The sequence below is a fragment of the Ascidiella aspersa genome, chromosome 8, assembly GCF_963924565.1.
Source record: "Ascidiella aspersa chromosome 8, kaAscAspe10.2, whole genome shotgun sequence".
Lineage (NCBI taxonomy): Eukaryota > Metazoa > Chordata > Ascidiacea > Phlebobranchia > Ascidiidae > Ascidiella > Ascidiella aspersa.
Window position 1 is genome coordinate 3,858,683 of NC_139454.1, and position 19,433 is coordinate 3,878,115.

The window sequence follows — 19,433 nt, forward strand, 5'->3', positions numbered from 1 at the left end:
TGAAGTATGGATACCAAGGTTTCGCTGTGTGTGATAACGGAAGTACACAAATGAATGGGATATTTCGTCATGTTGTTAGTGAATGGCTGAAGTGCTTGCGTGCCAACAGGAGGTCTATTCTAAAAGCGCCCTGGTCTGAATTTTATGCAAATGTTTGAAGTGTCGTTGAGCTGAACTGAGATACCCTAAGACTGATGGTCGCTTTATAGTCATGGTAGGGCAGGTATAGAGCATAGGCTAGGGTAAAAACGGGTTAGGTTACAGCTTTAAAAAGCAACCGACTCGCTTTTTTTTAGTCCAATATTTTGCCATTTTTGCACCGATCTAACGTTTAACTCGACTTTGGGTATAAAGAAGGAAAACCTGGAGATTAAAGGCAGTTGTAGTGCCGCATTGAGTTTTAATATTTCACAGATTGCAGTCTCGTAGAAACGCCTATATTAGACACTTCAGTGTAAATCATTTAATTTGGTGGCCGTTTATTTCGGTTGGTTCGCTTACTGCATTCTGTATATAGATTGACATTTGGTTAAAGATTTATTGACATTGGTTGTAAGAAAAATGTTGCTGAAAAATTAACAAAAATAGCGTAAGCAGTACGACCACCGAACTAATACTAATTTCAATCGAACTTATTAATGCTAATGTACAATGGTATATGTTTGCCCACGGCATGTTCAATGAAACGTATTGGGCAGCCAAAGCTTTGCTGTTATATTTTCGATTAATATCTGGGTCGCCGCGTTTTGGAGAACGTTTCGGAGTCTTTATTCATTTTGAGTACATGATTTATATTGACTATGTGACCATGGTAAAAAATGAAGCTTAATGGCTTCAAAGCTTTGACAAAACAAAGCTATATAGCAGTTGTGCTCAAACTGTGCATCGGTGCTCATAATGAAGCTTTAAAACAGCCGTACAAACGTAACTGTCAACAGTCGAACTTCTGCGTTTAAAACTCATTAGCTTGCAAAAAATCGATCACTAAAATCCTACGAGGCCCCAGCAAGGATTCCACTGACTGACAAAGATTGTTTTCCAAAGGTGCCGCGTTATAGGTTTTTAAACGTCAATACAAAAAAGTGAAGTGCCCAAAAGCTTCAGTCCACTGGCCGTCCGCCATTTCAGCAAGATGCCTCTGATGAAAAAACGACCGGGCAAGGTTGCCCCGGGCAACGGCAACAACAACGACAAACGGGCGGAAATACCCACCGGACGAAAGTCGAACGGACTTATCGGATTATTGAATAAACGCCAGACGGCGCCACGAAGTCCGCTCGCTTCGGCATCGCAAAACACGGAAGCGGAGTCTCACGGACTCTCGCCCGAAACGCGGAATTGCGGACTCGATTCAAAGGAAAATGAGCGTTCGCTCGCCGGTTCGTCTCCGCAACTGCGTGAAAGCGAAAACAGGGAACGCGGCAAATCCGCAAAGCGGTCCACGCGTCCGCTCTTTCGACCTTTTTCCGCCTTTTTGCCGGCGATGCGACGCGCCGCTGCAGGGAAGTCGAAAAAGCGCGCAAAGGGCGAGAAAAAGAACAAGGTAGATGCACGACTGCCGCACGGTGGCGCTGTTGTTGTGATTTTGTTAGTAAAAGGTTCTCTGAGGGGAGGGGGGGTGGGGGGGCAAGTGATGCTAGTTTTATTTTTTGACAAAAATAACTAAAGTCCAAGTAAAGCCATTTGAAAACAGTGGCGTAGACTTAAGTTGAATTGTTGACTGAAGTCATTACAACACTGGATATTGCATATAAACATGTATGTGGTTCTTGTTAAAAACAACAACAATTTATTCACTCTATTTTACTGGGTTCCTGTGTATATTTATGTGCATTTTAACAGAAAACATCACAATTTGATTTTTTACAAGGTTAAACTATAAAGGAAATATTGACAAAGTTTAAAACAAAAAATGCTGCTAGTTTCTTTGTGTTTCTCAGCCTTTCATGGCTAGCGGAACCTCTTAGAAATAATCAATAGATTGCCGAACCCCTATAAGATTTTCCAGTAGGTAAATCACTAGAATGTCGCAATAAACAGAACTGGAACAACAAACATCAACTTTACACAGCGCAGGAAGTTATAGTTGGATTTATTCCACTATAGTCTTACACGAAAACGTGTAAGATTTGAATAAAAATCAGATACTTAAAGATTCCAAAATAGGTCACGGCACCCCTTAGGATTAGAAATGGCACCCCGGTTGAAAACCACTGTTCTAGCCGATGACGCCACGACCAAAGACTTAAAATATATAGAGATTGCAAAGTTGAAACATAAAACAGACGCAAACATATGAATCAGCCCAACCCCTAAAAATTATTTTCCAATTTTAGAATTTCCAGCAGGTTGTAAATTGTGGTTGGATCACCCGCCACAAAAAATGTGGGACAAATTGACATGTCGGTAATACTCCGACAACGTATCGATGATGCACATTGCATTGTGCTTCTGGGCAGCAATTGTTACACACTCTGATAAAATCCCTGCAAAGAAGTTTTGTGAGAATATTTTAGCGGACAAATTTCTGTCTATACTTGATCACGAAATTGTATATCTATGAATGTTTAAAGTCGGAATTATTAGCACACCAATCTAAAAAAATAGCTTAAAGAATCTTCAATAACTGTAAAATCAAACCCTGTAAAATCTAAGGATGACTAGTTTTATGAAAGACACACACATACACACATATTTATCGAATGATACGGTACTATTGAACCTTTTTTTGCTTGTTCCAGGTTCGAAAGAGCAGATTGTTCGGCGGGAACTCAACAGCGCCGACAGTGGAAGTTACTCAGGCGGAAAGCGACCGTCAACTTTTGGAAGGTCAGATTTAGGAATTAGTTTTTTCAAAAAAGAATCTCACTGAGCGAATAATCTGAAGTTACCTATTTTTGCCAAAAAAATTCTTTGAATATTTTAAAGAAACGAGTTTAATTAAAAATAAAACGTTTTATCACTGAATGTGTATATACTCTATTTTTCTTAAATCATCAGAATATTTCTGAAAGTCAATTTGTTTTGTGACGTCATTTTTGAAATTTTGGCCCAAACCGGATAGCTTTCGTAAAGGTGGTTACCGAAATCAGTCAGTCTAATCAGGATTGCAGTGGAAGCTAGGTCAGGCTTGAAAACAACTATGGCCTGCGGTGGGGTTCGAACTCACGACGTCGGAAATACATAAACTCGATTAATTAATATGAATATGTCGTAATCGCTGATTCGCTGGTCAGTACGTTTTTAGGAGGCCCTTTATCGGTTGGTTGTGAACAGAAAATGTTATTATATTGTTGTGTTCATATAGACATATTTGGTACACTATAAACTAATCTGTAACGTAGCTTGATAAGGAATAAGCCAAAAGAGTCGAGTAAATCGACATCAGTTTTACAAAGACATTTTGTTTCACACTTCGTCGGGTATACCTTGGTTTGAAGCAGATAAGAAAAGTATGCAAAAATTAAATTTCAAAGTATTTTGTGTAAAAAGGCCAAGTTATATACCGCAATTCTAGATTTTAAACGCAATAAATATTGTTGGATGAGAAATAACTGTCTTAAAGCATACTTTCAATTGTAGTGTGTTCAGTAAATTTAATTTGCAAATACACTTTGCTTCAACCTAAACACCACATTTATCACCCAGCGCTCTGATGTTTAGTTTTTCCGGCGGATCTTCGAAATAAAGAATACAAAACGTTTTTTTAGCTCTAACATTCACCAACAGAAATTAAAACGTAAGATTCTTAGAACCTTATAGCTTGCCCACCTTGTACGTTACGTACGCGTTATTTTGGGCTGAATGTGTTAAGGTACATTGCCAATGTATGGCGTTAAATTAGGTTAAGAGCCTTTTCACAGCAAGGCAAACGCGACCTGGAACATATAAAGTTGTTCCCAATCAGCTATTCATGGATCATGGGTTTGTTCGCCAATTTTAAACTTATCAGAAACGCGATTCAGAAGAATTTAACCAATAAATAGGACGGGTAGAAAAATGACTAGAAAATCGTGCCTTCAATAAGACGTTTTAATGCAACGTTCTGCTGTTACAATGCAAGATTTGGTTACACGGAAAAGTGTTTGGTTGATTTAAGTAAGTTTTGACTGTGCTAGCAAACTGGTATTATGGTTGAAAACAATTAAGGATTAGTTGGTAAGCGTTATATTTCAGTTATAAGGCAATTTGTTTCAAAAGAACAAGTGGTAAAGTAGCTTAAATTCGTGGTATAAAAGGCATAAGTATAGTCACGCATAATTGCCTACTAACGGGTAGACATGTAAACCAATGGGTTAAAAGTATGGTTACCCAAAAATATCGGTTTGGAGCCGATACAGGAGGCCAAGTGGTAACACCGAAACTCATCCGATATGAGGGTGGTATGGGTGCTGATCCGATACCAAAATGACTTATCGGTATGTAAATAAAATACCAAGCATCGTTCATGCGTGGTAAGCAGTAGAAACAAAAAATACTTAACAAGAGTGCCGGCCTTTTTTCAAATTGGCCACGCAGGAGGCCAGACGGGAGGCGCGATATTGATACGTACTACGGGGTAGGCGTCGATTTCCTAAACAAAGGCGAGTTATGTTACACGATATGTTTTGGCCATAACACGCCTGTTCAAAGCATTGCTGGTGCAGAGATTTTGCCATGTTATCGAGGGACAAAGTGTCACGTCAATGAAAGGTTTGTGAGCTATAAGAACGCTCTGCTACAAGTTAAGCATAATGTAGTTGGCTTCGGTTGTTCTGTGATTATACATCGATGCGCTCTGTGCAGTTTTATAATGTTGTGACTTTGAAAAAAGGTTAAGTTTAAATTTGAAATAGAATTGAAAAAGTTTAAACATAATGCGAATGTCAAAGAGCAGTTAGCCTTAAGTCGGTTGGAAATCTTAGGCAAAACGGAACTTATGTGGTGCATTTAATAAAGGCATTTTAAAAGTATTATTATTGGAAAGTTAGGGACCTCAAATTTGTCTTTTTACTTTTTCGAATTTTTGTTTTCATTTTTTCCGGAAATTGCTTTTTGTCTCTGTAGTGGACCGATTGGGTTCGAAAAGTTAGATGTAGTAGGACAGGGGTTCTTAAACTGGGGTCCATGGACCCCTCAGGGGTCCGTGTACTAGTTTTAGGGGGTCCGCGAAGACCAAATTGAAATATTCGTATATATTTAGGAAGTAATAAATTTTTCTAGAGAAAGAGTTTAATTAAAAATAAAACATTTTTGCACTGAATGTCTCTGTTTCTATTTTCCTTTTCACATTTTGTGGACCTAAAACTGCGGATTTCTACAGTCTATTTGTATTGTGACGTCGATTCATGACGTCATTTCTATTAAATTTCCTGCTTACTGTGGTCCACGTGAAGCAAAAACAATTTTTTTGAAAAAAAGTTTAAGAACCCCTGTAGTAGGAGCATCAAAGTTAATATACTGTACAGTAAAAGCAGGTAGCATTTTTAGCGTTTTGAATATCTCGTTACTCATTTTGATAGGCAATAGCCTACAGCAAAGTATGCTATGTTTATCTTAATTTTTCTTCGCTGTTACGAAAATAATATTATGCTCGCTATCTTAGGATGCACTTCGACGCTTTTAAGGCAATATGAAGTGCATTTGGACGTAAAACGAACGGTCCGTTGTAAATATAGTTCCTTTTATTGCAACTAGCGCTATTTCGCCAGAAGTGTGTGTTTTACTACATTACTTTTCAATTAACAAAACACGACTTGGGAATGTCTGGTTGTTTTTGTCAAACAACTGTACTTCAAAAATAGCGCGTTTAGAACAATATTTTAGTTTTTTTAAAAAGTATTCTTTAAAGCAAATCTGGGTTTTGCAACCTTTACGGCAAAGTCAACAACATTTGTTTTTCCTGCATTTTAACGAAATTCAACCAAGATTAACGGAATTTGTGAGCATTTTTAACGCAATCGATTAGTTAAACACAAAATTGACGATTGTATCAAAACGAAAGTAATTTTAATGTCATTTTCGGCTGTTTTTATTACTAGAAGAGCACGTCTTAGTCAATTTTACGCTTTTACAAGCAGATATTTTTGACGTCGTTCTTCAAATATTTGCACCGTTTGTTTAAAAATAAATTTTAAATTGCGATTTTATTAAAGTGTCGATATACAGTTTCACTTTATTTCGCCTGTAGCTCTATTTTTGTCTAAAAAATATAAGATTTATTATCGTGACGCACACTACACAGGCAAACACCTATTTTTTTTAGAAAATCTTGCTTTTGTAAACAAAGCGATTTTCGGCTTGCAAAGATGGCCTGAATATTTATATATTTGGTGGCGATTTATGTACTAAGGTAAATGACCTATTGTTTCAAAAGCCTAACTATTGATTTGAGCGCAGGCAGCGACCGACACTGTTGAAAACAATTATGGTGTTTATTATATGTTTATTATTTCTGTTTATACTTGATATTTAAAAGGCGGGTCAAACTGTTCTGGCCGAGTAACGTCTGGTGGCTTTTACTGAAATCGCGTAAAAAATACGTTTATTTAAGACGAAATACGAAAAAAACTTTTCTCCCAGTGCTTTCAGTCGGTTTAATTTGACAACTTGACAACGAAAGGATACAATTTATGCCCCACTCGTGACATTACATCTCCGAAAGGAAGTTGCTGTTTCTCAGCCCATTGGTCGCGGCCAAAGATTGTGTCTCGTTTGATTTGGTTTGGTTTGGTCACCAACTGCAGTAAATTCAAGGTTAGGTTTATTGGAATTCGTTTCGTCCAAGATTTCTCGAATACCTGAGAAAAATGCGGAAAGCAATACGAAGATGGCTCGTGAAAATTAAGCTTAAACCTATTTGGGTCGCCGCGAATAAAAGTTGAGAACCACAGCCCTAACGCAATGTTAAATAATCAAACTATTTGATAATAAATCAACGATGTTGACCACTGCAATAGGCGACCCATATGAATTAGGCGGCTCCAATTTTGAACACTCATGGGTTAAAAACCACTGCCTTTAGGCAGAGATAAATATTCAAACGTATTTGACAATAAATCTAACGATGTTGAATACTGCAATCGGCGATTCGGCCCATTGTATATAGCGCCAAACACTGCCTAACGCTAAAATATTTTTAACAGCATATGTTGAGTCACACTGCTACAACGCAAAGTTAAATAATCAAACGTATATGATTATAAATCTAATGGTGTTAAATACTGCAATCGGCGATCAGGTCCATTGTATATAGTGCCTTGGGATTGAGAACAGTGCCTAACGCTAAAAAGTGATTAAATCAACAACGCTGTACAGCCTTAAACTTGTGGCATGTTCAGGTACAGGGAAAACACTGAATATACAAGGTTTGCCTCTTGCCAGCAGTTGCAGCCACCCACACGTGTACTTGTGTGTATGACTGTAGGTTCATGAGAAAATCGTCGCCTTTCGTATACGCGCGCCCCTTTAGAAGCCACGTCGCTTATTTGTGGAAGACAGCTTGATAATATGTCCACGTTTGTCAAAAGTACAGCTCTGTTGTCGTGACACGGTTCGCAGAAATAGGTTAGAGAACCAAAGGAAAGCATGCAGCTCGAATTTTCATTAGTATTTTTTTGGAAAAGTCTGATTGCTGGATAAGTTAGGATTGAGTAATGTGTAAAAATTTCTAAACGATATCTTGTGCACTTCCGGAGATATTACAGGATAAAATTTTGAGCTACATGTTTCCCTTTGGTGGTTGGATGCCAGTAACAACTAGTCAAGATCAGCCAGTGTCACTTCCATAAATGTTAATACTTAGCAAGCACTTTTAATGAGCATATAAATTTTCAGGCGGAGCGTCTCTATCGGGTAAAACAAGCCACTAATCCTAAATCGTACAATTGATCAGCAGTGTTACCTTATTATAAAGTTTACGATCAGTCAACACATGTGATTAAAGGCTAAAAAACATGCAAAAACACAACCAGCCAAAGCATGTTTCGTAAAGTATGCCAGCAAACGTAAATCCGCAGCCTTGTTTTTCAGAATCGATAGCACACAAACGTGATTAAAGTCGTCTTTAAAAATAGAACGTTTGGGTAGGTAGAGCTAGGGTAGAGAGAGATTGTCAGGTCACGTACAACAGCAAACGCAGGCCTTTTCATCCGCTTAAAAGCGACTGCGACATGCGGGGAAACAGCATTTCAAAGGAAGCAGTAGATGAGAAGCGAGTTTCACGGTGTTGTCTATGTTTGCACCTGAACAGACTGTTTTTAGATTACAGCAAGTTTAAAAGTTGTTGTAAGACGATGGATCTTAACCCGAAGGTTACCCATAAGGGATAGTTTGACAAAGTATATCAGCCTACCCCCGAAAGAGTTTTTGACAAACCAAAGGGTAGTTTTGACATAGTAGGAGATGTTTGTTTGACTGAAAGCAAAATGTAGTAGCCCAGTCTTTTCGATTGTCTGAATTTTTAATGCTCAACGTATATATAGGAATCAAACTAATCAAGTTTATTTCAGAGCTTACAAAACTAAAAAGGTTAAGAACCGCTGTTTTGAAACGTTAATTTGTGCAAAAATTTTGGGGAGTTATAGAAGTTTTGACGCAAAGAAAAGGGTTGAACGAATGTAAACCCAATTCCAAATTTCTTACAAAGAAACCTTTCTGTCAACAGTGACATCCGATTGCAGTTTTTAAATTGAAAAAAGAATACGATGTCAAATTCCAAGTTTTGTTGTAATTACCATCGTTTTGAGTCGCTTTTTGCTGCAAAGTTAGGGGACGTAAAACGTAAGCAAGTATAGGCCTATGTTTGCGCTGCAAAATCTTTGCACTGCTTTCGTGTCACGTTTGCGAGTTAAAACAAAAACAGACAGTTTTTCATAACAAGCAATGTCCGTTAGCCAGAGAGACTGATAAAAAATTCAAATGCCAGGTCGCAATGTTGCCAGGAGCTTTTTGGACCAGTCGTGAAAAAATTGACAAGCGAATTTTAATTTAAAAGTATTTTACTAGCAAGTAACTCGTGGGATTGCGTGTGTCTTGTGTAAATAACGCTGGCCGTAATAAAAATCTTGCCTTCATGCGTGTAGTAGCGATTGAAAAATGACTACTCAGACTACTACGTATAGGGAACCATTTTGCTTTTTAAATCCCAGTACAAGTCGTCGTTCGACCTAAAACTCCCCTCCCCCAACACATCGGAAGCTTAGGCTAAATAAACGGGAAAAGCTAGGATACTAAATAAGTGTCAATAACCCAAGTCAAGCAACGTTATCTTGGGCAGCTAAGCTCCTGTTGGTAATGACATTATGCTTTTAGATATCAATCATTAACTTTATTGCAGTTTTCAATATCTGTATAGGATGGTGTTATCCGTACTTTAAGGCTCATTTTACAGTTGTAAAACATTTAAAACAACAACAAACGTTAGAATTGAATAGAGAAACGCTACTTGGTCTATAATCGCGAATATGTTGTTGTTGTTGTTGGAAAACGGACATTATTGTTTACACCCTGCAAATTTTCAAATGTGTATCGCTGTGGCTAAGGCCAGTTTAACTGACAGCAACCCAACATATTTCAGTATATTTGAATCCACGAGCAGCCTATTTCAATAGGGCGACGCAGCGGTGCTGCAATTTCGCACAGCGCAATTCAACGTACGGCCCTAACATGTCATTAAGCAATCCCGCACGGCATGATTGGCTGTACACACGGGTATCTACTGCTACTCTGTTGGTGCCTCTGCTGCTGTGAAAGACTCTAAGGGAAATTAACGCACGCCGTAGCTTCCTGTAAGCAAGCTAGACCAACTCGTGTTTTGATGCTTTCGAGGCTGTTTTACGCTGCTGGGAAATTGCTGGGCGGTCTGCGGGTGTTAAAAAGTTGCTCTTTTTTGCTATACATGCTGTGTTGGTGGAGTTTAGATAGCGCTTTAAACTAACTATGGTGCCGTATTTCTAGTGGGATGAGTCCCGATTGTGAATATGCGAAATGACGCGTTGTCTAATGATGCAAAGTTTCAAAAAGCTTAGTTTGTTTCAGAATGGTTAATGTTGAATTCTATTTTTGTCAGCCGCACAAAGCAAAAAGGTCGGGTAGCCTAGGCTTATACATAAAGTAAAAGGTTAGAATCCGCCTACTATATTACTGAAGTTCAGAATAAAAACGTCATAAATGACCGAAGAATAACTATTTTTATGCCTTTTTCGACGATATTCTTTTTCGACGATATTCAGGTTTAGCAAAAAAGGCAACTACCCAAATGTTTTTTTGGAACCCATTCAGTGAAATAACGTATGCGATCGAATTAAAATCGTTGCAGACCCTGTCAGACGTTAATTGCTATTATTGCAGCGTAAAGATTGTTAAAACGTTTAAAAAATAAACTATTTCATGTAAAACCTAAAATAAGTTTTGAACTTTGATCAAAAAGTTTAAAATCAGCCGCAAAGTTTAACGTGGATGAATTGGTCTCACTAGCAATTTAACCAAACTAATAATAACAATCGAAAATGTTTTATTTCCCATTGGCTCTACCGTCTCATGTCCCTAAGGTTCACAAAATAATTAACCAAGAAATGTAACTTTCTAAATTCTAATCTCTTACAGTGAATATAGTAGGTGGTCGAATTGAAACCGTAGCAGACAGTTGTCTGCGGCATTGTGCTTGCCGTTGTATTTGCTTGGCGCTGCTAACTCAGCTGACCTACAAGACGTTTCTCCTTAGATATGGAGGCGGCGGTAAATTCGAGCGCCGTTCAACCCAACCTTAACAACACGGCAGCCTACGATAAGATTGCAGCGCGGCCTAAAAACAGAAGAGGCAACAAACGACCACGAAAAGCAAAGGTTGGTGTTGTTTTGAGTTTAATAATAATCAATGACATGTCATTTAAGTCCCTGTTTTTACGATATGACTTGAATTGACTTAAAATGTAGGACTACGTTGGTCTAAATGACTCATCTTGATTTTAGTAGTTTGGGCAAAATGACTTGACTTGGACTTCCACTTTCCATTTGCTACTGGGATGAAATAAATACGGGAAAATAAATATAATAGTAATACTTAAAACGCTGATGTTTAGATATTTAGGCAGATCACAGTGTGTAAAATAAACCAAAGTGTTTGGAATTAAAGTAAAATGGGGTGATGTTCTAGAATCCTACCAAATCGTTCAAACAATTGTTAAATCAACACACAATGTTTGGGTAAGGGTGCGTTTAGTGTTTGGGTGGGTTAAGTATTATTATATTTAATAATAACGCTAAACCTACCTAAACTTAAACGCCTACCCACACACTAACTCAACTAATATTCGCTGTTGTAGAATTCTAGACCAGCGCCATTTAAATGGTTTATTTACTATAATTATAGAGGTAAAAATTTGCCTACCATTTGATATACTTTTAATGTTTGGTAAGCAAAACATTACTTGCATCGCAATGAATTTACTAATTTTAATAGTTCAAGTTTAAATGCCAATGATATTAACCTGGGAATTGACCTAAATTATGTAACTGGTGACTTGGTTTGCGACCTGGAATTGACTTAACCAATGATTTGGCCTGCGATTTTTAAAAGTTTGTTATATATCCTAATCCTTCTTGTTTTTCACCAAATTCTTATTAAGTTGGGGTTTATGGCTCATCCTATTTTCAGCTGTTTTAAAATCCATGCTTTTTAAATGCTTGAAAATAAAGTTAAAACTAGATAATAGTTGGCACAAAGACAAATCTCGATTAAATTAGATGCTAAGAAAAAGCTGTAAATTCAAAATCCGAACGTTAAAATATTGCAACTAAACCTTTTGAAGTTTATTGCGGTCACTACATTTAGTTGTTTTTTCATTATTAATAAGTGACAGCTCCTGGTGCTATTAATATGTGTGTGCAATACTGTTGTTTAGTACAAAATCAGAGAATCCAGATTACAGTATTGCGTTTGTCTTTGTGTGATTAGTATTAAACCCATTAATGTTTTTATCAAAATGACAAATTAATAAAAATAAACCTTTAAAATGGATTTTCAGAGACCTGCGTCTACAGGATCGGAATTGTCAACAGATCTTGCTTTTTGGGATAGAAATAACGATGTGTTCGATAAGTTCGAAACACCATCAAAACGAGCAGCAGGTTGTAAAAACATTATTTAAAACATTTCTTTGAATAAAAATGGTTAAATTTCTTATTAAGAAGAAATGCTAGGGTGCTGGCCTAGAATCCTAACCCTTTCGGTTAAAGTAACAAAACAAGTTGTCAAAAATTATAAAAGCAAGGCAGAAATAAATATGGGAGAATAAATATAACTTTATTACTTGACCAATCCAAATGCTAACTCGCCCCCTAACCCGAAGAATGTAGAAATATAATCCCCTGCCCCCACGGAAGAAAATGCAGTACAATTCGACACCAGTGCCAAAAATAGATTTAGAAATGTCACATAAGCAGCTTTGTGCCATTTTAGTCACTTTGTTTTTTGCTTCTGTACTATTTACCCGATTACCCTTTTGTTGACAAGTCATGTGCACCAATCATAAATGGCGGGCATTTGCAAAGCTAACCTGCTTAGTGCCAGTGGTTTCCAAACTTTATTGATTTTTTGTGAACACTACTCGACCAAAGATACAGTAAACTAGTATAAAAATATGTGATTTTTTAGTAAATTTAGCCAGTTCTTAGCAAACAATTTAAAATAATATGATGGCTTTAATAACTGCTAAAACTGTATATGATGCAATAATTCAGTATATATTACGATGAAACAAAGTTAAATCGTCGAAAAGCAAAGGCATAAAAAAACTTCATAGATTCAACAGTGCAATTTTGACTCCATTTAATACTTACCTTTGAGGCCCATTTTTTACCCTTCATGACCCATACCGTGGAAACCACTGAGGCTAGTGCAAGTCAAAATTTGAATAGATTGTATGTCAAAAGTTTTGCCACACTTTTCCAAGAAATTGCCTGACTGTTTTTAAATGGAGCATACATATAGCCATCTAGTGTAGGAAATTGGATACAATTTTCAGACTATTTGCTTTTTTTAAACAAGCTACTTCACAAAAAATTTAGTTTGAGAAGAGGTTTGGTATTCAAGTAGCCTATCATGTCACTTAAATTGGTTAAAATGCTAGGCAAACACTTAACAGCCGTTTTGTGTTGGGGAACAGTTGCAGTGCTGTAGAGGAAATGACATCACAATGTAAGCAACACGCAATCAATGAAAAACTAGGCCCTATTATTGCAGAAATTTCATGATATTTGTTACTATTTAGGGTTAAAAATGCAACATTTTTTAGAAATTTATTTCTATGTTGAATAAGCAATGTACTGAAATGTAAGCATATTATTAATTTGCTATTGTGTGAAAAATACAAGTTAATATGGAATGTATTTCACAATAAACATATATACCGGTATACATTTTAAACACAAGAAAAATCTAGTCAATTGAGGTATTTACAACAATAGTCCTTTAGTAATAAATATATTTTTGTCAGGCAATTTTAATTTTTTTAATTATTGACAGTGGTATTTTATGTTTTTATCAAATATAATCCTAATTTTACTTGACCTAAATTCTTTTATATATATAATCAATTTATACTCTTATAATCATTATATTGTATTTACAGCAAGAGTGCTTTATGAATAAATATGATTTTTTTTTTTTTGAAAAAAATTGTCTTGCATTGAAAACAGAAATTAGTGTTGTTTTTTTTTTTGACTTACAGTTTTTCATCTTGTTTAAATTATTTTTAATTTTTAGGATCTAAAACAGAAGTGCCGAGTGCAAAATCAAGAAACAGCCTCCTCAAAGAGGAACAGCCACCTGAAGAAGCTGACCGCAAAAGCGTCAAGAAAGCGCATTCCTTCAAGGGCCCAAGCGTTCTGCCTTCGCTGGATGACATGAAGCACATAAAGCTGAGGAAAACACCATCAAAGTCAAATGAAAATGATGTGACGGTTAATTCACCAAAATCTTCCCAGGTTGCTCCGTCACCAAAGCCAAGGTGGAATAAAACCGCCAACAATTCATTGTTTTCGTCAAGTAAAGTCGAACCTAAGCTTGAAGCGGAGAATTTGAAGTCCGTTTCAAAAGTTAACAAAGAAAAACTCGATTCGCCACCCAAAGTCAACACAAATAAACCATCATCATCGCTGGTTAAAAAGAACTCTGACAAAGAGGTGAAATCTACTTCTGTGGTAAGAAGTAATTCGAATCAAACCAGTGAAAGCAAACCTTCCTGGGTGAAACGTAAAGATGAACTTAAACCTGAAGCATCAAGTTTAAAGTCTGCCAAAGAAGTCAATGAAGAGAAACTTGAATTTCCAAGTATCCAGAAAAATAAACCATCTTCAGTGACCAAAAAGAACTCTGACAAAGAGACAAAATCTACTTCTGTGGTAAGAAGTAATTCAAATCAAACCGGCGAAAATAAACCATCGTGGGTAAAACGTAAAGATGAACTTAAACCTAAAATAGAAAGTGTAAAATCAGATGTCAAGGTTGACAAAAAGGAACTTGATTCCCCTACTAAAGATGAAAAAGACAAACCATCCAAAAAGGGCTTGGAGAGAGAAGTCAAAACTAATTCAGTTGTTCGAACGAATTCAAATAAAACTAATGATAATAAACCTTCCTGGGTTTCCAGAAAAGATACAAAAGAAGAAGAAAAAGCCAATGTGGCAACAGTTGCAAGAAAAGAGTCGGATAAAACCTCCAGAACCTCTGCAACAACAGTTACCAGAAAGGAGTCAGACAAACAAGTTACAAAAGCTAAGGAAAACGAAACCAAAACAGACATCAATTCTCCTGTGCCTAGTGCTAAAAAACGAAGCACATTTGAAAAGAAGCAGGGAAAAGATGATGTGGCCATGGCAATCAGGTTGTCAAAACTGGATAAGTCAGAAGGACAAAATAAGACCGATCCCTTTAAGCCGAAATGGTTGAACTCAACGCCAAGTAAAGATCCAGATAAGCCAGCTAGCCCCCATAAAACAGTCTCAAAAACCAGCGAAGAAAAACCGTTGGACAACGCAAACTCCAAAGTGGACTACTTGAATGTTTTGAGTAACAAGCAGAAATCAAAGAGAAGTAATTCAACTGAAAATGAAAGTGATGGGGCAAAAGACGATCCGGCCCAGAATGAATCTGCTAAATCACCATCTTACAACTCCAAAGAACAGACTCCAGAAAACCCGATTTTAAAGCTAAAAAAGGTGACAAGTGAGCCAAAGAAAGCAATAAAATCACCAGAAGTCCAGGCTATGCCTAAACTGAGAACTCCACAAGCAAGGTCAAATAACGCAAGACCATATTCAATAGCGGTAACAGAGAAAAGTTCACTTCAAGTCGCCGAAACGACACAAGTAAAACGAAACAACTCAGACAAGAAAAGTACCAAGCCTAACTTTGAAGGAAAAAGCCCTACGGCAGACAATAGTCAAACTAAGAACAAAGCAGATAGTCTTTCCACTGTTAAACTTAAAAAAACAACTGTTCAGACGAAGCCAGAGATAATAACGCCTGATGTTTCTCCAATGAATGATGAAATGAAGACAATTGAACGAACTTCTCAAAAACTTGACGAGGTCCTTGATGCTAAAAAAGCAGAGAAATCACCCGCTACAAAATCGCCAAGAAAATCTGTGACGCCAAGAAAAGCAACAGCAAATAACACAGAGTTGTCGTACCCACCGAAGCAGAAAATCTCACCCACAACCGAGAGTCCAAAAAGCAGTGAAAAACCTGCTCCAAAGTGGAAAATGGTAAAAGAATCCGACCATCTTCCTGAAAAATCCAAAATTAATGGTCAAATAAAAACAGAAAAAGCGGCTGTACAAAGGAAAAAGACCCCGCCTAAATCACCATTAAAACCTTCTGGATTTGTATCAGGAAAAGCGGCTTCTTTTAATAAAAACAACAGCAACACTGTGAACAGGGACTCCGGTGCAGAACCAAACTACCAAAAACAAAACAGCACCAAAAAGCCCGGCAGCGAAAAACTTGTGATAGAAATTCAGGAGGTCACATCGCCAGTCATCAAGGACAAACATGACCATTCGAGGATGAGCAGAAAAGGCAGTACTCTGACTTCCGAAACAGATGACAAAACGCAAGTAGGCAATGGGTCTGTCAAGGAAAGCAACAGTGCCGAAAGTCCGCAAAACGAGGAAGCAAAAGAAAATCACCCATCTGGAGGTTCTGCTCCATCGTGGGTTTCAATGGCTCGGAGAAGATCCAAAAAGTGGGAGAACATCATTTCAAAACCACCGCCTGAAAAATCTACAACCTCAAATCCACAAAATAAGGTAGGGCAGTTTATAAATAAGGTAAAATTTGACGAATGACACTTTAAAACAGTGGTTATTTTTAGCCTTTGACACACTAAGAAAATCAACACTTTCAACAATCAATAATATCATAACTTGACAATTGTTACATAGCAAGGCCATAGATTAACATCATCGTATTAGTGCTAATCAGGGCTGGGGAGCCACCGTAAAATAGCATTAGCTCCGGCTCCAGCTCCGGAGCCATCAGGCAATTATTTAATGGCTCCGGCTGCATTAAAAACTCAATCCTTTGGCTCCGGCTCCAGCTCCGGAGTAGTAAAACTCATATCCTTTGGCTCCGGCTCCAGCTCCGGAGCCATCAAACACACACCCAATGACTCCGGCTCCAGCTCCGGTGCCACCAGTCACTTATTCAATGACAAGTTTTAAAAATTGCTTTTGGCTAACTAACGTTGGAGATGGAACAAAATATATTTTCTTAGCTTTAGCACCACAAATTGAAAAATGGCTCCAGCTTCACAAAAATAATAAAAAGGGCTCCGGCTCTGGCTCCAGCTCCACAAAAATAATAAAAATGGCTCCGGCTCCGGCTCTGGCTCCAGAGAAAATGCTTAGCTCCGGGCTCCAGCTCCGGCTCCGGCTCCCCAGCCCTGGTGCTAATGAATATTGTGCATTTAAGGCTTAGATGCTTGACTGCATGCCTATTAGTTTCCCAAATAAATAAAAAATTGTGGCACACCACAGATTCTATGGAGGCACACAGTTTGAGAATTACTGCTGTAAAACCATAAAAAATATTAACACAATCCAACCAGTATAAACACCAATATTTTTATTTAGGTGATAATCTTAAAAAATTTCTTACGACAGCTTTGGATATATGTTGTTCAACATACTAACTTTTTTCAGGTTACTGAGAAGTCGAACGAAGATAAAAAGATTCCAGAAAAGGCACAGCCACTCTCCAACCCAGAAAAGCACAGCGTGCCAACGAAGGACAAAAAAGTGTTTGAAGTGAAACCGGTTGCCATCGTTTCTAGCCCTTTCAAGCAGAGCAGTAAAAGTGTAGATGAAGCAGCAGCACACCAAAAGGGAAATATTGCCACTCGATCCATTAGCGCCGATGGGCAGCAATACAAGAAAACAGACCTAGCCATTTCGGTCAGCTGCAAAGGTGACTCGAGCGAGATCGACTCTCATCAAGTTGGCAGTCCGCCTCCTTGGCTTGCGATCGCGATGCAAAAGCAAAAACGCTGGGTACGCGAAGAAACCGTATAGCTTCAGGTGCAGTTTGACACTGGAGGGATAGTTTCAGCCAAAAGTCGTTCTGGGATGAGTGATAAATGAGGCAACGGTGGAACGTTTTCTGACATTTCTTTAAAAAATTGAAAAACTATGCCCACTCATAAAAATGCCAAATTTTACACATTTCGGGAATGTGGGTTGTGCGATAAGTAGAATTGTTTTGGCCATGTGAATTATCGCAGTCTGATCTATACTTGTAGCAGTGCTAACTGAAACTTGATTATAAACTTGAGATTATAGGGAAAATTTCTTTAGGCTAAAAAAATGTTTCAGTATGACCTATTTTTTGTCAATTTTGCATTAGCAATGGATTGGACAGCTAAAGTTTTTTGTATTCCAGAAACATAATATAGCGCTAAAAACAATATATAAAATCATCTAGCCTTACAGATACATTTTGCTTTCCTATGAAAATACAAAGCAATGCTTCATGAACTGCAGTTTTGCTTTGGATGGAAAGATATTGTGAAAAACAGCACTCTATTAAATGCACTTTATTTAAAGGCGTATGTGCTATTGCTTCAATATATATATTCAAACAATGTTGTATGCTTCACTGATTTGTTGTATCACTGGCCAGTGTGACCAGTTTCCAATTTTGTATTGTGTTCTTTTTTCTTTCTTTTGAGGCCTAACATAGTCATAGTACAGAGTTTATAATTAAAGTTGCAGTATAAACTACATATTTATTTGTAGTATGTTGCATAAGATAATTTAATTCCCACTTTCTTTGTTGGTCATCTCAGCCATTCACTTTTTCATATGAAAGCCAAAATTGTTTAGTTTTTTTGTAATAACTATCGTTGCAAATATTTTGTGTGCATCATTGTGAGATAATATTGTAAATTATGTTTTTCTTGTTATTATCCTTTTGATGCAATATTTTCCTCTAACATTTCCTGTTATTAGAGATTATTTTGTCTACTTTTCGGTAACCACATATTTTTGAAAAACAGGAATGGCAGTTAACTGTTTAACACTCGCAAATATTTTTAAAAGTTCCTAAAAATAAAATCTATTTAGTGTTTTAAATACCACACAAAACTAGAAGGCTGTTATATGGATTATTCAAACTTGTATGCATAAAATTATTACAGTGTATAACAGATATCGTGCCACTCTTGTTTTTAGTTAGATTACCAATATGTGTAATGATAATAATGTTGCAGAAAAGTACACAAATAAAATGAAAAATCTTGTAAGAACCGGCTATAATATTAATCAAGTTCCTAAACTGTCAGCAGTAACAAAAGTTTATATCAGCTGTGTTAATACTTCTAGCTTAAACTAACATAGAGCTTATATATTTCCAATTATTAATGTTTTCCAGGGTATTTCATAACTTACCTCCGACTTTGCCATTTCTTTTCTGACCTTGTACTTCAAAACTGATTATCACGAATGTAATTAAATCTGTTTCAGCTTTCATCAAGTTTGTGCTCTCACTTATTTTAAATCTTTTCTCAATTTGCAATTGTTGAAGAAAATCGTTTTACTTCTCTTGTGACTTTTTCATCTTTAAAAAATACAATAGCTTCCTTATTAGAAAACTAATGATTATAACTGTACTATGTGTACTTACTGTACAGCTATAGCTACAGCCGGAACAAAAGTAGATACTTTTTGATTTCTGTATTTTTTTGTATTTTCAGCTACAAAATGCCAGAATATCTTTCAAGTGTATTATAACACTCCAAATTAAAATAAATACGCATGTTCTTCACATAACCAAGGCACAAAATTCTAAACAACTTTTGTTACTTAAATTATCACTGTTTAAAAGTTATGTGAATACAAAAAAACTTTTATGATTTTTCAGGACAAAAAAAGTAAAACAAAATATCGTACCACAA

The 19,433-nt window shown here is 36.9% G+C and overlaps 1 protein-coding gene across 1 annotated transcript; it reads left to right on the forward strand.

The window, feature by feature from the left end:
- The first annotated feature begins 1,132 nt into the window (after window positions 1-1,132).
- On the forward strand, window positions 1,133-19,080 carry LOC146135230 (uncharacterized). The gene is made up of 5 exons (XM_083395714.1): window positions 1,133-1,543; window positions 2,742-2,829; window positions 13,745-14,664; window positions 14,731-16,290; window positions 17,185-19,080. The coding sequence occupies exons 1-5, from the start codon at window positions 1,133-1,135 to the stop codon at window positions 17,551-17,553; spliced, it is 3,348 nt and encodes a 1,115-aa protein (XP_083251840.1). The 3' UTR covers window positions 17,554-19,080.
- The last annotated feature ends 353 nt before the right edge of the window (window positions 19,081-19,433 follow it).

Coding starts and splice junctions, on each gene's coding strand:
- LOC146135230 (XM_083395714.1), top strand. CDS start 1,133: ATGCCTCTGATGAAAAAACGACCGGGCAAGGTTGCCCCGGGCAACGGC. Junction 1,544..2,741: donor AGGGCGAGAAAAAGAACAAG/GTAGATGCACGA, acceptor TGCTTGTTCCAG/GTTCGAAAGAGCAGATTGTT. Junction 2,830..13,744: donor CGACCGTCAACTTTTGGAAG/GTCAGATTTAGG, acceptor TTTAATTTTTAG/GATCTAAAACAGAAGTGCCG.